The sequence below is a fragment of the Anguilla anguilla genome, chromosome 16 (genome assembly GCF_013347855.1).
Source record: "Anguilla anguilla isolate fAngAng1 chromosome 16, fAngAng1.pri, whole genome shotgun sequence".
Taxonomy (NCBI): domain Eukaryota; kingdom Metazoa; phylum Chordata; class Actinopteri; order Anguilliformes; family Anguillidae; genus Anguilla; species Anguilla anguilla.
Genome location: NC_049216.1, coordinates 9,161,497 through 9,179,119, shown reverse-complemented (window position 1 = coordinate 9,179,119; position 17,623 = coordinate 9,161,497). Strand labels below are relative to the sequence as shown.

The following is a 17,623-nucleotide window of genomic DNA, read 5'->3' as shown; positions in this document are numbered from 1 at the left end:
TAATTGAGACAAAAAAAAAGAATTGGCAGATCTGTGATTGAACTCCTGGGAACAAAAGCATGTGCAGTGTTCCTGTATGTGCAATCTGATGCTAACCCCCCCCCCCCCCCCTCACCTCTCTATCCACGCCTCAGCTGCAGCAGTGTGCAGATGTCCCCGGATCTTGCGGTCTCCCCCGGCAACGCCGGATTCCAGAATGGGCAATGGTGAGTGGGTGGGTGTTTGAGTGAGTGAGTGAGTGAGTGTGTGGGTGAGTGAGTAAGAGAGTGGGTGAGTGAAAGAGAAAGAGAGAGAGAGAGAGAGAGAGAGCGCAGTCGGGAAGGCTATTCGGCTCATTGTTTGCCTGGCTTAATTAGCGACCCCCAAATGAAATGAGGAAATGCCTCGGACCCTGCGACCCTGTCACTCCGATGTCTCCGCCTTGCACACAAATCCCTGTCTGATTTACTGCTGAGCCACTGACTGTCACATCACATCAGATTCTCCATCAGAGGAAGGACTCCCGACCAGCACACTGCCAGAGGCACATCTGGGCCTGGTCTGCCTGAACCGGAGAAGAATAATAATAATAATAATAATAATAATAATATACAAATGCTGTAGCATCCATTTCAATTATCCATCCGGTGACTTTTCAAAAAATATATATATATTTTTTTTACATTTGTTCCAATTGTGTATTTGTACCCACTAGGACACAACCGAGGATGCTGTCGAACAGCTTAGAGGAGTTACAGAGTGGATCCTTGCAAAAGGTTGGCACTGCTTTCTTTCATTTATGCTAAAAAACAAGAATGGAAAATGTGAAATTTCTCTGTGCTGTGCCACTAAACTAACAATAAAAAATGTCACTGATAGTCTTATCAGTGGTGGAATCGCACACGTTTCACAAACTGAGTATATTTTAAGTAAAATACAGACTGTGAGGATGCCTAAACTAACATTTGGCTGAACATAAATGGTTTAATGTAATAGTATTTGACAGACATTAAGTTCTGCTTGCACAGAAAATCAGTGATATATTGTGATGTATTCAATCAACAGTGGTCCTTAACGTTAACTTAGAATTAAACCCAAGTGTTACGTTCTTTCTTCGCAAACTTGGACAGTTTGAAAACGTTAGTTTTAGTGATTCCTAGTGATATGTTCGTGAAGGACTTAAATTGTTAGTCCAAGTTAAGGACATTTTTTTTTTTTACCATTATTCATCAAAAACGTATCATTATTTTGTTATTGAATGCCAGCCCTAGTCTTGCATGTATCAAAAATGATTTACTGGTTAACACATGATAAAAACAATTTGACATCTGTGTTATGTAGATTTGTGTAAATGTCTCAAAATACTCATTTTTGTACTAACCGTGTGTCTCTCCTCTTTATTACATGCACTGACTCTGTTCCTTACCGCCATTTACAACTCATAGTATGTAGTGGGGAAACCAGTAGAACCTGGTGTGTCAGCAGAGGTATTTCCACTGGGTGATGTCACCTTAACCTTTAACCTTTAACCTCTCCCCTTTCACTGGCTTAACAGTAACCCCCCCCCAATTAATGCAACGTTAATGATATCAATTGCAACAAAGATCTTTGTTGCTTTAGGCATGTTGCTCTTATCACAAACAAGACTGTCCACTTATTCATTATTACATTTTGAATGATGCTTTATAAACATTTTAATGAAGAAATCATACATTTACCTTCAGATATATGCTGTTAACTACGCCTGTTTCTCCCCCCACAGAATCGCCATGTCGAACATAACAAATACCAAACTTTGCCCGGGAAGCTGTTTCGATCTGGTGAAAATGGAGAAAGCTTTTCGCCACCAGTTCCGAAATCCCCAGATGAGAGCGAAGAGGGTGAATTCAGCTTGAGTATGTCCGTTTTCAAGAGATCTTATTTCAGCAAACGTGGAAATGCTAATGAGGATTCGACTTCAACCTTCTATTTGTGGCTCGTGCCTGATTTAAAGGTGCTGTCATTTATGCAGCGATGTGAGCTTGGATTATGTTCCTCACATCAAAAAGTTAGAGAACAAGCCTACACAGACAAATTACCGTCTTAAAGTTGTTAAGTGGACAGCAGTGTTCCATATAGATACTGTATAATAGGAGGATGAAGAAGTTTCAAACACAACAGAAAAACCTATCATTTAAAACCTGCCTTTTCTAACTAATAGCGACCCTTCTTCTTCCGTTTGCTGTGGTTTTGCATGGGCTGCAGTGCACTTTGTATTTATTCACTGTCCCTGAAGCCTTTCTCCTCCTCCTCCTCACCTTGACTTTCACTGAATCCCTGCTGCTGTCTCTCCCCTGTGCTTTTCTTGTGTGGCTTGTCTGCTTGTTGAACACGAAATGGCTGAAGATCGGTGCAGGAGCGCCAGCGCTCCAGCCTTAGGTACCGTACTCTGCGGAACCCCAGCGCATGCGCACGGCTAGCACGATAGCACGATAGCACGACCTATACGCTTGCGCCGCTGTCCTCGGGCCACGGCTCTGGGCCTTTGATCCTCAGTAATGGGCACGCTCTATTTATTTTTTAATAAGAGGTCAGAGCTGGAGGAGGCTGTCGAGGGCGTTCGTTTCCGTGGCGACCCTCCCTCCCCCCCCCGCCCACTGCTGAGATCGGATTGGGATTAGCGCCTTGAGTGGCCGCTTTTAAGCTTGAGGCTGGCAGCGTGTGTGCTTCTGAGCGCGAGGACAGCTGCAGCTGGAGACTGAGCATGTGACCTGTGACACTGTGGATATGCATGGCCACAGCCTGGCATGCCTGAACTTTTCTTTCTTACTTTTCTTTTTACGCAGCTGCCCACAATTAAAAACTAACACCTGAATCCACTAAGGGGTTGCAGCATTTCCTATTTTATCATAATTAAGTGACATTTTATGTGTGGAATATGAAAATTAATTTAGAACAATTGCCATGTTTGCTTAATTTTTTTTTTTAACCACAATTGTAGATAGTAGAAGTGTTCATGTTCTTTATGGTTTATGGTTATTCCAGAATGTTGCAATAGGAATTTTATTTAGAAGTGAACTGAAGTATTTGACTTTAGGAGACTGACGCAGAAATGTCCCCTTTGCCTCCCGCATTGCTTTCACGTGGCTCAGCATCTCGCTGGAAGCAAGACCTCTTTGCCGCGGGTGGGTTGGCCCGCCCCGCGTTCTCTTTTTGCATGACCGCGTCGGTTTAAGATGCCCGGGAAAGACTGAGCGCTGAGAGTAATTGAAAATAAAAGAATCGGTCGAAATTATAATCCGCGTGTTTCTCTCCGTTCGCAGGAAAGGCAGAGAAACCGGACGACGCGACGTCGTCGGACCTCTCGCCCGTGTCGTCCGGCGTCGATTCGGGACAGCAGTCTCCCGTCTCCCCGGACAGCAAGAAGAGCCACAAGGGCATCAAGAAGTTCTGGGGAAAGTGAGTTCAGCCCGCGGTACATCAAAGCGGCCATTTTAATGTCGGTCATTAATCTTCAGGAACCGTAATCGAGTGCCACTGGCGAGGGTCTGGAGTGTGGGGCCCGAGGCAAGTGGAGGCCTAGCTTGAGGTTGCATGAATCCTGTCTTAGTTTTTAATTCAATAAACAATGCACTGAGCGGGCAGAGTGCTAGGCTATGCAAGCTTGTGGGATGCTTTATGTACCTGTAGCCTTGTGTTGGACATGCAATGCTGAAGTTAGACAGCAGGTGGCAGAAATTTACTAATATAGTCACATGTGCAAGTTGGCCTGTGAACTTGATGGCTCTGAACCTGCGTTCCTGTTAAGCACAGTGAAAAGACATAAACGGCACACTCTTGACCCTCTGGCTTCTTACAAAGATACAGCAAAATATAACACAACATTTTCTCAATAAGCTCAATGACTGGTGGAGATTTTTTTAGCAATGGTGTGCAACGGCAGTTCGGCTGCTCAGACTGGTCTCGTTTAATGCTTCTTTTAAACTATTCAGGCTGCTTGAATAATTTTCAATTATTTATTCCCACACTGATAAAGTTGTTACGCCTTAGCAAGGCGCAGTGATGGTCAAATTTGCCCTTGTGCCGTAAGAGTTGCATTGTGCAGGAACCAGTTAGAAGGTGATGCTGACTCAGTGCTCCTCCCACTCCAGGATTCGGAGGACCCAATCGGGCGGCCTGCACGGGGAGAGGGAGGACTCGGAGCCCACGGAGTTCCGGAGAGGGGGGCTGCGGGCCACCGCCGGCCCCCGACTGGCCCGCACCAGCGACAGCGCGAGCGCCGCGCGGTACGGAGCCGGCCGCTCCCCAACCCACCACCCCCACCCCCACCCCTCTGCACCCCCAGGCTCCATCAGTTCCCACAGCCAGTTAGCGCTAGCCCGAGAGCAGGAAAACAATTTCACATAATGCAGTGTATAGGGAAACTGAGAGGACCAAAAAAATAAAAAAGCTGTGAACTGCTCTTCTCCCAATAGCCAAAGTCTTTATGGGTTTAATGAGCCTAGTAAGTCTGTGTTTAATGAGCATAGTAAGGCGCATTTTGTGTTGTGGCGACAAACCCTTGTTTCATTTTTTTCCATGTATTAAAGATGTCAGGATATTTTCCTTAATGCAGCAGGTACTCTGGTGATTCCTGCTCTTGGCATGAAGAGATCAGACGCTCAGTGGTGCTACGATTTGAATTTGATACGAGCGCTTGCACGGCAGCGGTAGGTCAGTGTTCATCTGCTGCGTTCCACTCAACGCTCGTCTCTCTGCTCCAGGGACAGGAACACCCCTTTCTCCAAGTGGAGCTCGGAGCAGGTGTGCACCTGGCTGGAGGACTACGGCCTGGGCCAGTACGTGAACCTGGCCAGGCACTGGGTCAGCGACGGACAGACCCTCCTCTCCGCTACGCCCCAGGACCTAGAAAAGGTCAGAGGTCAGAGGAGAGAGAGGGAAGCGCGTGATCCTAATCACCTCTCTCTGACAGCTCACCGGCTGTCTGGCGTTTCCATGTGTATCCACCAGACTTGGGTCAAATATGTATTTGTTTTGGATTCAAATACTTTTCTGTGCTCTGTTGATCTTGCCTGGTGTAATTGAGCTTGCCAATATAACCAGACTTTTTGAGAGTATTTCACTGGTTCCAACACACCAGACAAGATCAGTAAAGCGTAGAAAAGTATTTGAATCCAAGACAAATATATGTTTGACCCAGGTCTGGTATCCACATCAGAAAGGAACTTTGTAGCAAGGCCGTCTCCTTAATTTCACCTGTAGATTATGTATCTCCACTCAGGAACGGGCAGCATTTTATCCACACACGCACACACACACACACTTTTAGACACCTGCAAAATAGCCATTCACTCTACCATTTTAATTTTTAGCTTTTAGACACATTTTTGGGATGTATCTTGCAACATTTCACTGTGCTTTTCTCCATCCCATCTCCAGTGACTGACCACGGCTCTTTCCCCTCTAAAACAAGCCTTTGCAACTTGTATATACAGGTGCTGCAGTGGGTCGCAAATGTTTGTAAAACATCACTGCAATGTGTCCCGTTCACAGGAAATGGGAATTAAGCACCCCCTGCACAGGAAGAAGCTGCAGCTCGCTCTCCGGTCTTTCACCTCCAAAGTGAAGGAGAGCTCGTCAGAACTGGACCACATCTGGGTAACACGTACGTATGAGATCCAGCTGACATCATCATCATCATGGTGGCTGCCCTTTGCCCAAACGCAACATACTGAAAATATCTCCTTCTTCTTATTGACCTAAAATATATCATCAAGATATTGCAAGATTTATATGCCAATATTTTTTTAATGAGAAGACACAAAAGAAGGGGCAAATGAATAGAAGTTAACATTCGAAAAGAATGAGATTGCTCACTTTCTTTACTCTTTAATTTATGCTAAATGAATGTTAAATAAATTAATGACTTGAGTGTGCAATACGCAGCATTTTATTAAATACTTTGAAATATATTTTTGTTATATTGTCAAAAAAGCCCACGTATTTCTGTAAGGGCAGGCCATGTCTGTTTCGCTGCCTGATACTACTACAGGAGAGGCGGAAACAGTGATTGCACACTGCTTTGTGCTCACAGGTTGGCTCGATGACATCGGCTTGCCTCAGTACAAAGACCAGTTCAACGAAGGGAGGATCGATGGCAGAATGCTTCAGTACCTGACAGTGGTAAGGCAGTCCCGTTTGTTGTAAAAGGAAGAATGCCTCATTCAGTCTTTCCCAAACATTTAATTTCCTACCATTTTCTGTTGTCATCGTGCGGAAGACTAAAGGTTTCGGTCTTTTCCGCAGAACGACCTTTTGTTCCTCAAGGTCACCAGTCAGCTCCATCACCTCAGCATCAAGTGCGCCATCCACGTCCTCCACGTCAACAAGTTCAACCCCCACTGCCTTAAACGCCGGCCGGGGGACGAGGTGAGAGGGCGGGGCCTGGTGCTCCGACTGCCTCCGGTCCCTGTCGGCTTTCGTTTAGCCTCTTCATTATATTAATCTCATACATCCTGGCAGACTGCGGTACACAGGATTAAACAGAACGGGGAAACAACAGTACGAATTCAGCTACAGAAATGGAGGGACTGCAACTGGAAGTCATGCAGAGCAATGAGGGGAAATAGGTTTCACGTGTTTTGCGGTTCAGTCAGTGAGCTCACGTCCGCTGCGTTTCGGTCGACAGCACAAGACGTCGCCCTCGGAGGTGGTGCAGTGGTCGAACCACCGGGTGATGGAGTGGCTGCGCTCGGTGGACCTGGCCGAGTACGCGCCCAACCTGAGGGGCAGCGGCGTGCACGGCGGGCTGATTGTGAGTGCCTCCGCTGCGTAGAGCGGCGTACCCCAAGGTCCCTACCTTGGTCCTGTCCTTCTTGTGTGCTGTCATTATTAAGCCTCACTACAATGTGTGATTCGTCCCTAGCATCAAAAAATAATTTCCCTTTCCCCCCCCCTGTCAAAATTATATAACATAAAATCATTTGAACAGTTAATATAGGAGGTTTTTTTATTGTAACAGAAGTATATATTGTACGGCATTTATTCTCCTCCAATGGAGGATGACTTTCTTCAACATCTTCCAGACATAGGCAAATGGGGCAATATGAAATCTATGTACAAAAAATATCTTGTACAAATTAAATTAAGATAAATAAGTTAAAGTAAAGTGTTTGTTTTCTTGGAAGAGAATGTTTCTCTCAGCACAACACTTAAAGAAATGTGCCATTCATGTGATAAAATGTTTGCTTTTATAAATGGAAGGAACTGCCTATGCAGTCTTCAACAACAACAGGAAATTATAATGGTAATATATCCTTCTGGGACTCATATTAAATTTTTTTGAAATAATACAACTGTTTTGTAAACACAGGATTTTGCAGTGAAATATTTTCAAAAATTATAATTTATTTAGTTTTTATTGAATGTCCTTTGTAGTGTAGGTTTCAGCACAGTAAATATATGGTTCTTAGGACTGAGACCAGGCAGAGACTCATGTCCCCTGTAGGGGGGAGACCTACACTATAAAAAATGAACTGGCAGGTCTCAGGAGGATGTGAAGCACAGCCTTCATATGACAGTCTGCTCAGCTGAACTATCTTTAGCAGGCAAGTAGCTGACAGCGCTGTGTTGTGGTTGCCAGATTCTGGAGCCGCGCTTTAACTCGGACACCATGGCCATGCTCCTGAACATCCCCCCGCAGAAGACCCTCCTGCGACGCCACCTGGCCACCAATTTCAGCACCCTGGTGGGCCCCCAGGCCCAGCAGGAGAAGCGCGAGTACATGGAGTCCCCCGGCTACGCGCCCCTGACCACCACCGCCAAAGTCCGGGTAGGAGCCGCCCCAATCACTGCTCAGCACTTCGCACCGTCCGCTTGCCTGACCTCAGAGCGGCTGCCATTTGCAAACCGGCTATTTGAGTTTGAATATATTTGTTTGTGAAACAGTTAGTAAGGCTAGTAAGGCAAGCAATGAGTCTTCTTCAGAAAAAAGGGGGGGAAATTTCATTTCATCAAGTTTATCTTATCACTGTTTTTGGTTTGCGTAAAAAAAAAATAACGTGACACGTTTGGGATGGGAATGTGGGGGGGGTGAGTCAGTTTGGCGGAGGATCCGTCCTCATTGCTTTTTCGCGATGTCGATTTCAGCCCAAGAAGCTGGGGTTCTCCAACTTCGGGCACCTGAGGAAGAAGAAGGGGGACGACTCCGCGGACTACGTGTGCCCCATGGACCCGGCCCCGCCGGCCGCGAACGGGGCCCACAGGCCCTACTCGGGGTTCAGGGGCCTGAGCCCCATCTTCGACCGGGACGCAGAAAGGCTGGAGCAGGTGGGGCAAAACAGCTGATCTGACCACGCCCATCCCCATGAGCTTGCAGCCAGTAACCCCCCCCACCTCGCCTGTCCCCCGTCCTCCCTGTGCCATTGCATTAACACCCAACACCCCACCACCCCAACCATGGGCATGAGCAGACACCAGAACAAAAGGATATTCACCAAGAGATTCCCGCTGGGTTCCATGCTCTTTAGACTGCGGAATCAACATTTCAGTCCTGGACCGACTGTACCATCATCTCTCAGTGCTTTAATGCAGCGTTTCCCAACCGGTGTGCCGCGGCACTCTGGTGTGCCGTCAGGCGAGGTCAGGTGTGTCGTGTGAAAAATCCTTTAAAAAAAAAAAATTAATGTTCAAATGAATTAAAAAAACCTAAATGAACAAATCCCACTCACAAAAGCCAAAATAAATGTCATTAAAATTATTTATCGCTTAATTAAAACCCCAAAAGAACATTTAAGGCCTACTGTTGGCACGTTCACACCTGCGCTGCAGGGTGTTTATTTTTTATGCTTTTGAGAGCGGTGTGCCATGAGATTCTGTAAATTTGGAAAGTGTGCCGCGGAAGGGAAAAGGTTGGGAAACGCTGCTTTAATGCATAACAGTCTTGCTGTGTTTCTTAACATCGCATATTCTTTTTGTGTATTTTGAGATTATATTGAGTACACTTTGTGTAGCGAAAAGAAATCCAGCTGACTGTTGGATTCAATTTTTGAATCCTAATGGTTATTTTTGACTGTTTTTCTTCAGACAGTTGTGTAATAAACCTGTGCAATATTTGCACATTGATGAATACATCCAATATTTCTGTTCTTTCGTTGATAATGTAATGGCATAAATATCATGAAATTCTATATCTACACATGTTTTGGAAGAAAATAAATATATATATTATGAATATTCCATTCTGTTATTTTGGTATAAAATTACCTAAATATTTTTATAGATAAATATACTGTTGTAATAAGTGAAGCATCTTGTCCTCATGTCATTGTAAATATTATTATCCAAAATGAGACCGGACTACAGTAATTAATAAATATCATAAAAGTCAAAGCTTTTCTCGCACAGTGCATGGTCAATTCTTCTTAACTGAGAACTAAAATCACAGTCATTGACTGTTTTACTTGGTAAATGGTCTGTTATCATGTATTCTCATGTTCTTACATGCAGAAGCACACATCACATTACCATACCAACTGAAAGATAGACTAATTTCGCAAATAGTTTTGTTTATATTCAAATTTGTCTCGGCCAAGGTTTCACGTGACAAGTCTGTCGAAACAGACGCTTCAAATGACCAGCAATGAAAAGGCACATAACATGACAGTGCATGATTAACCAGTGTCAATATAACCTGCTTTTGTCAAGCTTTCCTTAACCGTGCAATGTCCCATTTTATGCAAGATGGACAAATGCATAATGGAACAAGAATATCCCATCATGCATCATGTTGGTGCTCATCTAAAGGTATGGACCTGTGGCTTGTTTTTTTTCTTTGCAAGTAAGTCATATACAATTATTATGGTGGTGACAGTATAAAATCATACAGAAATCAAGCATCCTGACCTTAATATAAACCTTTACTAACACACAAGAGCGAAGTTGAATGAAACTTTCATGCAGGTTGTAAACGTGTGACATAATCTGTAATGTGTGATACAATGTGATTGTTCATGTTAGATACAATAACATAATTTATTCAGTGGTCGCGTTAGCCCATGGAATGCTGCGGCTTTGGAACGCAGGACATCTGCGTTCTACACAAATTCACTTGCGTTCTGCAAAAAAATAAGTATTTTTACCATAATATGCGAAATCACAACACTAGCACAGTAAATTATGTCGTTCATAAGTTTATTATGACACATGAAGCAGAATCAGGGTGAAACACGGGGACTATCAGAACAAAATAAGCTACAAATAATGTTTTGGCATTCTGATCAAATCAATTTTTTGTTGCCATATTGGCTAATAATATTTTTTAAAACCATACAAGAGATTACTGTTTTCATTTTGCTCATGATGAGCGAGCTAGCTAGTGTGATGTCTCGTTTTTTACTTTTGATTCAAATAAAGCACTTTCTCTTCACGCAAATGCTTCCAATGGCTGTGTAAATATTGTGATCAATAAACAGAAAAGTGAGACATCGAAAGACGATTGGCTCAAAAAAACAGGAGTAATTATTTTGTTGTGGTTCAAATCTTGGCCATCGCCCGTTGTAATAAAAAAAAAACTTGGAGTGTCTGCGTTTATTTATTTATTATCTGCGGGGTATTTTTCCCCCAGCGTTTTGACTAATTTTTTCTCAGTAAAAAACGCTGAATCCCGTGTTAACGCGACCACTGTTATGTCCTGGATTTAGACTCGCGAGTTTGAGAATCGAGTTATGATTGAAGGCATGAATTTATAGGTGGCGGTAACCGGTGGAACACTACAGATAGAGGCTCTTTCTGAAGGCATAAACAATCTTACAGTAAGTATAATCTAACCTGAATATTACACTAACAATACTGAATAATAACAGCAATAAAACCATTTTAATAAAGTATAAACTGTGAAAACTTACATCCGGCAAAGTTAATGGAACTACAATATTGTGTTAAAATTCCTTCTTTTTTGTTTTGACTTCGGGAGGCACGCTAGCACAGTGGTTCCCAAACTTTTAGAGCCCGCTACCGATTTAACGAGCGTGTACATCTGCTGCAGTCCGGCCCTTCTTCAAACAAAGCCCAGCATGCAATATGGAATACATCCTATAAGTGCCTATATCACTGTGATCAGATTACACATGCAGCATAATACAACAGATTATGTTCCTAATTACATTTTTAGGCATGCTATTTGTAACCAGTACCAGATTAGATTTCCCAAGTAATCCGGCCTGTACTGCGTTTTGCTGGGCTTCTAAATTTACTTCAGTTAGTGGAACGAGACAATGAAGTGAATTTGGTGAGAAGGTTGAATGGCTCGTGCTGAGAGTTTTTAAATGTGATGACAGGAGGCGCTATTGATAAATTGTTATGGACGTTTGATAACTTTTTCATTCAATAAATGAAATTATTGTTTTAAAAATGCGTTTTGTGTTTACTCGGTTTCTCTTTGTCTGAAATTACAATTTGACTAAAGATCTGAAAACCATTCACTGAGACAAATGTACAGTAATAGCGGAAATCAGATCCTGCCACTAAGCAGACACTCTAGTCTGGAGGATGCACTTCTGTACATTCTGTTCATTGTAGATCGCTCTAGATTAGCGCGTCTGGTAAATTAATTAAAACAATTAGTTTAATTAATTAATTAATTAATTAATTAATCAACTAATTAATTAATTAATTAATTACCCTACTTTGATGACGTTGCGCGGATCCTATTCATATAATTAGTGCGCTACTCAAACTGACTGGTTAGGGAACCACTGGACTAGCAGCAAAGCTTGCGAACTGTTCTCTATGATTTCACTTAAAAGTAGCCTTACAAGCCGAAGCTTTAAAGGTAATTTTCGTTTGAAAGTTTTGTTACTTCGCTTGTAACGCAAAACCGCAGGTGCGATGCTAACAGCTAATCCCTGCCCCTCACACCTCTCGCTTTCAGCACTTGCTATGCCATGACGAGGTGCTGAAGGAACTGAGAAGGGGGCAAACTGCAACGCTCTGAGGACTCGCTGATTAACAACGAACTGACCAAGGAAAACGCCACATACCTCATTTTCACTTTGAAAGCTTTACCGGCGAATTGTACCGGTTATTCTTATTTTCCCTATTATTCAGAAGTGGCACGACTGGTTTTCAGCCAAGCGGAAAAACGACACTCGACAGGCAATGGTCCCACTGTCTAACCGACGCAGGCGCATTTTTCCTATGTTGAGTTGAACTTCGGCTGTGAGATCTGTCCTATTTAAAAATATGTCTTTGTTGTAGACGTTAATGGTCATATAGCCTACGCAGGACACGACAGCCGTCGTATTTTATTATTTTTTTTAAGTTGTCAAATATTTGTGTTAAAAACAATGAACTAACGACATACCCTTGTGTTTATTTAAAAGTATTATTCACCTACAATAACCAACATTTTGTATGAAGCCCACAGTATGGCTATATTAGGCTATATTAAGATATGTCTATTTTTATTTTTTATATATTTAAATAAAAATGTGGGAGTATAGGAGCTTTGGGAGTTTATTTTATTCTCTGCTGAATTCTGACGGAATGGAATGACAAACAGGCACACCCATTTTAGAGTACTTTTGTTGTTTTCAATAAGTCAGAAACAGGTTTTTGTACCTCTTTGGTGATTTGCAAGATTACTGGCATGTTTGCCAACAGACACTATATATCCTTATCAGAATAAAGGTATTTAAGCGAGTATCCAATCCCAGCCCAGAGGCAGTTCTATGTAAATAAGGAAAAACCATTTGAGAGTCAAAGCAGTGGCAGCACCAGCACCAGGTAAATTCCTCAGTACGTAATGAAAAGTTTGCAGTTTTTACCTTCGTTCCCCAGCCTTCAACAGCCTGCATGTTCCAATAGGTATCCGGACAGGACTGTGCTGCTAGCCGTGCTCCTCCTAACAAAGCTAAGCCAAAGAACAGACTGGTGCTGGTAAGTTTTATACCGGTTTTATCCCGTTACTTTACAGAAGTATCAATTAGATGAGTACCGTTACTTTACAGAGGTATTAATTAGATGAGTACCGTTACTTTACAGAGGTATTAATTAGATGAGTGTTTTTGATAGACAAATATGTTTTGACGGAAACTCAAACACCACTTCCCATGAAGGATTAAACAGAATTATTTATGTTTTTTAGGCCTAGGCCTAGATGGACAGATATTGATAGTAATCCTATCATACTGCTAATGCTCATTATGGCATGGTGCACTGGCACAAAAATGAACCGAATGCATATGTGTTCCAGTACATACGGGAAACGACACTGTGAGCAGCCCCTTCTAACATGGGACAAGTACTATCCAGCACGACCAGCACGCTCAGAAACCTCCTAAGGATACGGAAAGTGGTCCCGGCGGACTTCACCGTCCTCTTCGGCGCCTGCGTCCTCCTGGCGGCCAACAGGACCAAGGAGTACCTGCTGTTCCAGGACCCCGAGAACAAGTTCGTCCCCGGCGCCGGCACCCTGAACGAGATCTTCCTGATGACCTACGTCACGCGGAGCGTGCAGCTGCAGATCACCGAGGCGTTCAACTGCACCGCCATGACCAAGGAGCAGAAGATCCTGCTGGGCGCCGACTGGGTGTGGGCGGTGCTGGAGGCGCCCAGCAAGAACCCCACCATCCAGGTGGCCGTGCAGGTGCTGCACCCGGCGGACGTGGCGGACGCGGGCGAGGGCGAGGGGGCCCCGCCCAAGGAGTCCTACACCGAGGCCATGGAGATGGCCCACATGGAGTCGGCCGACAAGACCAAGGCCGAGCGGCTGATCGAGTTCTGCTCGTCGGTCGGGCCGGACTGCTACGCCCTCTTCCTCTTCTTCGGCCGCCGGGGCGACCCCGGGAACATCTACGGCGTGCTCAGCAACAACTTCCACGCCGCCGTCGGCAAGTGCGCCCGGATCGACCCCGCCTTCATCGACAACTTCTTCAAGGGGTCCAAGTCGTTCGCCTCGCCCGCTCGCATGCTGCAGGCCATCGTGCAGCGGACACAAGACGAGCCCGTGACCATGACCATTAAGTTCACTTAACGCTGCAGATCGGTGCTCCCTCTCCGGGCCTGGGACTTCCCCCACACGTCTGCTGGCTTTCCCTTCAGCCCTCAGTGTGTCAGGTTTGACTGAGCCTTTGACCAGAATGCTAGTTATATTATTTTTTTTTGGCACCTTTACATTTCAACTGCAAAAAAACTCTTGTTTAAAAACAAACTGTTGGAGGCAAATCTGTGTTAAAAGTTGTTTGTTAGCATATATGCTCATTTGCGGTGGCTTTTACACATTCTTGGCCCCGTCGAACAACAGATCATTCTACTGATTGTTAAATTCTTCTTTTTTCTTGTTAGTTAGAGGGCTCAATTGTATGTAATTTATGTTAAATAATAATAATAATAACTTCAACCCTTATTTGGACAAACAAGGTTCATAAAACACCCTATATCCAAAGCAGTGAACTAGCAGCAGTCACATTTTAACATAGGTTAAAAATAAAAAATAATATATAAAAAACAATGTTCTTTATATTCTTTATATATTATTGTTTATACAAGTAAACAGGCAACTCAAAGTGCTTCACTGTGGTTAAATTCTTTTAAAATGTCTTAAAATACATAAGACATCCCAACAAGTATAAAAATGAAAGTGATGTCCACCCCAGGTAAATATTCGGTTAAAAGCTCAATCAAATCTGACCGAGTGCTGAACTGAAACACCAGACCTGCCACGTACACGGTCTGAGACCCCCGGGGGCAAGGCTGAGGGACGCATACAAAACAAAACCACCCCGACTCCCCACCCCTTCCGAAAAAAAAAAAAAAAAAAAAAACCTAGCAGCTGACTTCCCTGCTTGTGCCACCCAGAGCAGGTTAAACTTTAATTGGCTCGCATCCATGACGATACCCGAAACCCCCCTGGATCCTGCCTACTCCTTCCGTGTTGAGACATCTTTGTCAAAAGGGTCCGTGTCTTGACATGGATCCAGAGAATGAATTCCAACGGGTGTCTTTACCACCTACAAGGACACTATAGCTTAAAGTAATTAACAGGCTTTCTACAGTGTTCACACTAGATACCCCCATGTGGCTTGTTGGGGGAAACTAAACTACACTACATTAAATTTATGAATTATTTAAATGTGTACGTTTTTGCACCTTCAGCGATTTTATGAAATGTAATGGTTTTAATTATAATCGTGTACTAACTGTACTTAATGTGGTCTGTCACAGTTAGACGCCTGCAAGGGGAGGCTATAATTAATGCATCAATCGTGTGTGTAAATGCTGGATGCATGTATGATTGATCATTATTTTTTATCTTAAAGGAGTCTCATATTTTGTCTTTGATTGCACCTGAATTACATTTTTTATCGTAACATGAAGAAGAACAGCCATTTGTACGTTTTCACAAAGGTCGGTGTGACCAAAATGTCAGCGTTTGTGAAACATTAAAACTGGCGAGGTTTTGGTAAAGACAGAGTGCAATAGCTGTGCTGTCTATTCATCCAGGTATCAGTAACAAATGATATTGTTTACAATGGATATAAAATGTTTTTAAATTAAAACACAGTAAATGTATTGCTTTCATGTTGAGACAAAAACTGCTGTTTCTCAGTAAGAGATGATCCATGTTGATGCAAATTTTGGGAGGGCTTTAATGAAATGCAACCAAAACTTGTCTGCTAGTATGTCTACTAATTCAACTATAGTAGCAGGTTTGGTGTTTGTCTTTGTCAAATGACTTGAAAACTTCAGGTATTATATAGTAAGCAAAATTTAAATAAATCATACTTGATACCTTGCCATTTTATCTTCATTCATTGTGCCCAGTTGAAACTTTCCAATTGTGCTTCTCTCACGATTCTTTGTCAAAGGTCAGGCATTGTTGGTAGTTTTAACTGGACTGATTATTCCAGCGTTTCCCAGCCGGTGTGCTGTCAGGCAAGGTCAGGTGTGCCGTGTGAATAATCTATTAAAAAAATGTTTAATGTTCAAATGAATTAAAAAAAACTTAAATGATCAAATCCCATTCACAAAAGCCAAAATAAATGTCATTAAAATGCATATCGCTTAATTAAAACCCCAAAAGAACATTTAGGCCTAGTGAGGGTTGGCACGTCACATCAAAGTCAGTACGTCGCTTGCAGGGTGTTTATTTTTTATGCTTTTGAGAGTGGGCCATGAGATTCTGTAAATTTGGAAAGTGTGCCGCAGAAGGAAAACGTTTGGGAAACGCTGGATTATGCATCAAAATGCATATATATATATATATATTCTCCTCATTCGTATACTCTGCGGTGGGAACAAGACTGTAGTCGTGGCTGAATGAAACTCGCCCATCCCTGAGGGACACGAGAACCAATGAGGAATCAGCTGCCACCAATTGGCACAGACCGATTTTAAAATCAAACCATAGAGCCCAAATGTGCACTAGACCAGCTAGCGATTCACTGATTCAAGTGACACTGCTCATTCTAAAATATTGTTAAAGACATTACAGATGTATAGCACAAACTTAAACATGTTACTGGACAAGGTGTATTGAAGAGTTTCTCATTCGGTAAGCAGAAAAGAAAAAAAAACTTTTCAAGGAGAGATGACTGCTTAAAATGGTGTATGATTTCATTTACTGTAAATAAATATATGGAATTTATTTACAGTAAATGAATATATATATATTCCAAAAAGTTTTTTTGGAACTATTTCTCATGAAGATGGTTATATTTGCTTTGTTCTTTTGACACTCGGTAGAGGACTGAATTGCGCGTGTACAAACCTGAAATGGCTACTGGTAGCAGCAGCATACAAAACGTTATTGGCCGTGTGACATTTATGACACGTCACATTTATACTGCCTCTCTCCCATATGGAGTCTCGTGACTTTTAATACCCAAAAAGACCAACATTAAACATTAAATGGTTTTGTACTAAACCAGAAATATGGAACATTAGATCAAGACATCAAAATGACCAACTAAATAATAATTATGGCTGATGTCTTTAGATATTGCCTACTTCAAACCACTGTGGAGACTACCGGGTTTGTTCTTATTTTTGTTTTGCCTCATTAATATATTAGTTGCTATCATTATTTGGGTGTAAAGACAACTGATTATGTTGCGATTACTACATGGAGAGTCAGTTAGTTATTTGAAGTATAACTCAAAATCCTGCTGGAATTGCCTCTCCCGGTTCTCTCTCAGTCTTTGCCCGAGGGAGGCTCCATTCAAAAGCGTCCTCCATTTTGTAGCACAGTTGTCAGAGCTTGGGTAGACACGTGTCCTGGATCATGGGAGGCGGGCCGCGCATGACGATAAGGTGGCTTGCCTGAGGGGGCAGGTGGTCTTTAATCATGCTGGTGTCCACAAATTCGGTGCTCCATTCCCAACCCATGAGGAGAGACGCCATTGACCGTTTTTTCAACATGGGAGGTTTTCATTCTCAGCTGCCGCCTTTGCTCCAAGTTTGTGATGTCATTGCGAGCTGATTAAAAACGGCCCGTGCAATACGACTGCGTATGAACTGATCGAGTCCTTCACCCCTTGCGCCTCATTCCTAAATAAAGAGCTGTGCTGTGTGAGAGGGCAACACGACTCTGAAAGCTCTAATGGAACCTCTCAGCTCCAGCTCGGGGGTAGAAGGCAAACCAGAAACAAACTATGTATTTGCACAA

At 43.1% G+C, this 17,623-nt stretch overlaps 2 protein-coding genes across 5 annotated transcripts in view; both read left to right on the top strand.

The window, feature by feature from the left end:
- The window catches only part of ppfibp2b (PPFIA binding protein 2b), a 62,889-nt gene extending 50,869 nt beyond the window's left edge, over nucleotides 1-12,020 (top strand). For 2 of the 3 annotated variants that reach the window (XM_035395946.1, XM_035395944.1), the window contains 15 exons: nucleotides 135-206; nucleotides 695-755; nucleotides 1,425-1,466; nucleotides 1,742-1,874; nucleotides 3,282-3,417; nucleotides 4,110-4,244; nucleotides 4,722-4,872; nucleotides 5,512-5,623; nucleotides 6,053-6,141; nucleotides 6,265-6,387; nucleotides 6,647-6,772; nucleotides 7,601-7,789; nucleotides 8,107-8,286; nucleotides 10,707-10,769; nucleotides 11,888-12,020. In XM_035395946.1, coding sequence (XP_035251837.1) covers nucleotides 135-206; nucleotides 695-755; nucleotides 1,425-1,466; nucleotides 1,742-1,874; nucleotides 3,282-3,417; nucleotides 4,110-4,244; nucleotides 4,722-4,872; nucleotides 5,512-5,623; nucleotides 6,053-6,141; nucleotides 6,265-6,387; nucleotides 6,647-6,772; nucleotides 7,601-7,789; nucleotides 8,107-8,286; nucleotides 10,707-10,769; nucleotides 11,888-11,950 — 1,675 coding nt within the window. In that variant the 3' untranslated portion in view covers nucleotides 11,951-12,020. Of the gene's footprint in view, nucleotides 1-134; nucleotides 207-694; nucleotides 756-1,424; nucleotides 1,467-1,741; nucleotides 1,875-3,281; nucleotides 3,418-4,109; nucleotides 4,245-4,721; nucleotides 4,873-5,511; nucleotides 5,624-6,052; nucleotides 6,142-6,264; nucleotides 6,388-6,646; nucleotides 6,773-7,600; nucleotides 7,790-8,106; nucleotides 9,351-10,706; nucleotides 10,770-11,887 lie in introns of those variants that run through there. The other variant, XM_035395945.1, reaches the window with a different exon arrangement.
- On the top strand, nucleotides 10,709-15,753 carry rep15 (RAB15 effector protein). Of its 2 annotated transcripts, none has more exons than XM_035395948.1 (3): nucleotides 10,709-10,769; nucleotides 12,823-12,894; nucleotides 13,211-15,753. In XM_035395948.1, exon 3 carries the CDS (start codon nucleotides 13,250-13,252, stop codon nucleotides 13,988-13,990), a length of 741 nt encoding a protein of 246 aa, XP_035251839.1. In that variant the 5' UTR covers nucleotides 10,709-10,769; nucleotides 12,823-12,894; nucleotides 13,211-13,249; the 3' UTR covers nucleotides 13,991-15,753. The 2 variants fall into 2 exon arrangements, with proteins under 2 accessions (XP_035251839.1, XP_035251840.1); XM_035395949.1 differs by lacking the exon at nucleotides 10,709-10,769 and adding an exon at nucleotides 12,616-12,741.
- Nucleotides 15,754-17,623: the final 1,870 nt, after the last annotated feature.